This window comes from Penaeus chinensis, chromosome 4, assembly GCF_019202785.1.
Source record: "Penaeus chinensis breed Huanghai No. 1 chromosome 4, ASM1920278v2, whole genome shotgun sequence".
In the NCBI taxonomy this organism is placed as follows: Eukaryota; Metazoa; Arthropoda; class Malacostraca; order Decapoda; family Penaeidae; genus Penaeus; species Penaeus chinensis.
The window spans coordinates 57,501-62,500 of NC_061822.1; the positions used below are offsets into that span (position 1 = coordinate 57,501).

Consider the following 5,000-nt stretch of genomic DNA (forward strand, 5'->3'; position numbering starts at 1 on the left):
TCGTGAACAAACATTTTAATTTTACCTGGAATATTTATTAATCTATTGCTTTTTAAACATGTATCCTGATAATGAAACATGATACTGTATTCTCACAAAAAACTGAACTCATTGCAGAGTTTGTCATAAACAATCAAACAACACAAAAATAATGTAGAAATAAGAGCATTGTCATTCAGACCATTTCCAAAGCAAGACTCCTGTAACGGCAGTTCATAACTTCCCGCACAATGACAAAGAACGAAGTGTGTGTGTGTGTGTGAGTGTGTGAATTGCATGTATACAGATTTCGTGAGCGGCAAGAGTGACACATCTTTTACGACAGGGCCACGTTAAGGGTTACGTAGTAGCAGCACTCCTAACTCCCTCGACTTTGGGTAAAGCCGTATGACGGATCAATAAAGGCACCTCGCACACTCTCGCGGCAAAAAGCGTCCCAACTACTTCTCCATGTCAAAATTCCCTCACAGATCGTCCCTGCCGCCCCTCCCCTGAGGGAAAAGAAGCGTAGAGAGTCCCGCCATAATATGAGAGCATGGAAGGACCAGAGCATTACGTAAATCACACACTAAAGCCGAGAGCGCATCCGTGGACGGCGGGGCGAGGCGCGCGGCGGCGAGAAAGAGCGAGTGACGTCACTGTTCTTCTGGCCACGTTGCGGAATGTTCGTAGTGGAGTAGCTGCTGCTGCTGCTGCTCTGCTGCTGCTACTGTTGTCTGCTATAAAAGCTTGTGAAAGTAAACAAACATGGCGGGAAGTTAGTGATGGTGCGCGAAACGGGAGTAATGACAGAGCAGTCGGCTGCAGAGGAAGGTAAGGGCCGAGTTTACTCGTATTGTTGGCGTTGGGAAAGAGTGAAGGAACGAGCAACAGGCTTGTTCTAGCTGAGAGAGAGGAGAGGGGGAGGGAGGCACACGTTGGCTGTGGAAAGTGGAGTGGGGGAAAAGTTCTATGTGTGACACCTTCGCCACGGAGAAGGGAAATCCCACGGCAACGTCTCCTCCTGAGAAGATCGACGATACGAGATGAAAGAAAAGGGAGGACATGGCAGTTTTATTTCTCTCTCTCTCTCTTTTAGTAGCGAGAGGAACCCACAGTGTATTACGGATTAGATACATGTCACTGTCTATAACCACCATTTTTTAAGGATAAGCAAAGTGAACCTATCCACTTTAGGATATACAGAAAAATGTGATATGTCTGCTATCAATAGAAACTCCGATTAGAGATTAGATACGCTTTGCTGTAATGACCGTAATCGAGAGATTGGAGCTGACCTTTCCACATGATTGAATCCCCCTCGCTGAACATGTGGGTTAGTTCATACGGCTCTGAACACGCTGAACAGTCTGATTTAGTCCTTGAAGACCTGTTACAGTATGTCCTTAGCCACACCCATGGTGAATGCGGTATTTTGTTCTTTAAAATTTCCTCACATTGCGTTTCGTATTATCTTCTTCCCCTTTTTAAAGTGACAGGTGAATAATACGGAATGTTTGAATGTGTGCACAGCCATACACGCCTGCACATATATATATATATGAAGTGGGAAGGTATTCAAAGAACGCTAAATATACACGCAGATTTAAATGAACTTTCACTCTTTAAGGGACACTAAATCTTCACTGGTCGTGCGGTTTTCCTTAGCCGAGAATGACTCAACATCGTCTGTGTGAAAATTTGTGCGTGTGTATGTGTGGCTATTCAGTAGTGCATTTGTCTGCATTTGGGCCTTTACTTGTTCACACGCAAATGCACGCACTGATACTTACCCGCGCGCGCGCCCATACACACACACACACATACACACACACACACACACACACACACACACACACACACACACACACACACACACACACACACACACACACACACACAACCACACACACACACACACACACACACACACACACACACACACACACACACACACACACACACACACACACACACACACACACACACACACACACACACACACACACACACACACACACACACACACACACACACACCACACACACACACACACACACACAGCACACACACACACACACAACCACACACACAACACTCACACAGGTGTAAATGTGTGTGTGGTGTGTGTATGTGTGTGTGTGTATGTGTGTGTGTGTGTGTGTGTGTGTGTGTATAGACATTTACATATATATATATAATGTATGTATGTTTGCATACATATACATATACATATACATATACATATACATATACATATACATATACATATACATATACATATACATATACATATACATATACATATACATATACATATACATATACATATACATATACATATACATATACATATACATATACATATACATATACATATACATATACATATACATATACATATACATATACATATACATATACATATACATATACATATACATATACATATACATATACATATACATATACATATACATATACATATACATATACATATACATATACATATACATATACATATACATATACATATACATATACATATACATATACATATACATATACATATACATATACATATACATATACATATACATATACATATACATATACATATACATATACATATACATATACATATACATATACATATACATATACATATACATATACATATACATATACATATACATATACATATACATATACATATACATATACATATACATATACATATACATATACATATACATATACATATACATATACATATACATATACATATACATATACATATACATATACATATACATATACATATACATATACATATACATATACATATACATATACATATACATATACATATACATATACATATACATATACATATACATATACATATACATATACATATACATATACATATACATATACATATACATATACATATACATATACATATACATATACATATACATATACATATACATATACATATACATATACATATACATATACATATACATATACATATACATATACATATACATATACATATACATATACATATACATATACATATACATATACATATACATATACATATACATATACATATACATATACATATACATATACATATACATATACATATACATATACATATACATATACATATACATATACATATACATATACATATACATATACATATACATATACATATACATATACATATACATATACATATACATATACATATACATATACATATACATATACATATACATATACATATACATATACATATACATATACATATACATATACATATACATATACATATACATATACATATACATATACATATACATATACATATACATATACATATACATATACATATACATATACATATACATATACATATACATATACATATACATATACATATACATATACATATACATATACATATACATATACATATACATATACATATACATATACATATACATATACATATACATATACATATACATATACATATACATATACATATACATATACATATACATATACATATACATATACATATACATATACATATACATATACATATACATATACATATACATATACATATACATATACATATACATATACATATACATATACATATACATATACATATACATATACATATACATATACATATACATATACATATACATATACATATACATATACATATACATATACATATACATATACATATACATATACATATACATATACATATACATATACATATACATATACATATACATATACATATACATATACATATACATATACATATACATATACATATACATATACATATACATATACATATACATATACATATACATATACATATACATATACATATACATATACATATACATATACATATACATATACATATACATATACATATACATATACATATACATATACATATACATATACATATACATATACATATACATATACATATACATATACATATACATATACATATACATATACATATACATATACATATACATATACATATACATATACATATACATATACATATACATATACATATACATATACATATACATATACATATACATATACATATACATATACATATACATATACATATACATATACATATACATATACATATACATATACATATACATATACATATACATATACATATACATATACATATACATATACATATACATATACATATACATATACATATACATATACATATACATATACATATACATATACATATACATATACATATACATATACATATACATATACATATACATATACATATACATATACATATACATATACATATACATATACATATACATATACATATACATATACATATACATATACATATACATATACATATACATATACATATACATATACATATACATATACATATACATATACATATACATATACATATACATATACATATACATATACATATACATATACATATACATATACATATACATATACATATACATATACATATACATATACATATACATATACATATACATATACATATACATATACATATACATATACATATACATATACATATACATATACATATACATATACATATACATATACATATACATATACATATACATATACATATACATATACATATACATATACATATACATATACATATACATATACATATACATATACATATACATATACATATACATATACATATACATATACATATACATATACATATACATATACATATACATATACATATACATATACATATACATATACATATACATATACATATACATATACATATACATATACATATACATATACATATACATATACATATACATATACATATACATATACATATACATATACATATACATATACATATACATATACATATA

General features: G+C 29.2%; 1 protein-coding gene across 1 annotated transcript in view; it reads left to right on the forward strand.

Annotated features, from left to right (window-relative positions):
* Window positions 1–586: 586 nt before the first annotated feature.
* The window catches only part of LOC125024956, a 13,771-nt gene continuing 9,357 nt past the window's right edge, over window positions 587–5,000 (forward strand). Inside the window, exon 1 of the mRNA XM_047612756.1 lies at window positions 587–813. Within this exon, the coding sequence (XP_047468712.1) occupies window positions 765–813 (49 nt within the window). The 5' untranslated portion in view covers window positions 587–764. The remainder of the gene's footprint in view (window positions 814–5,000) is intronic.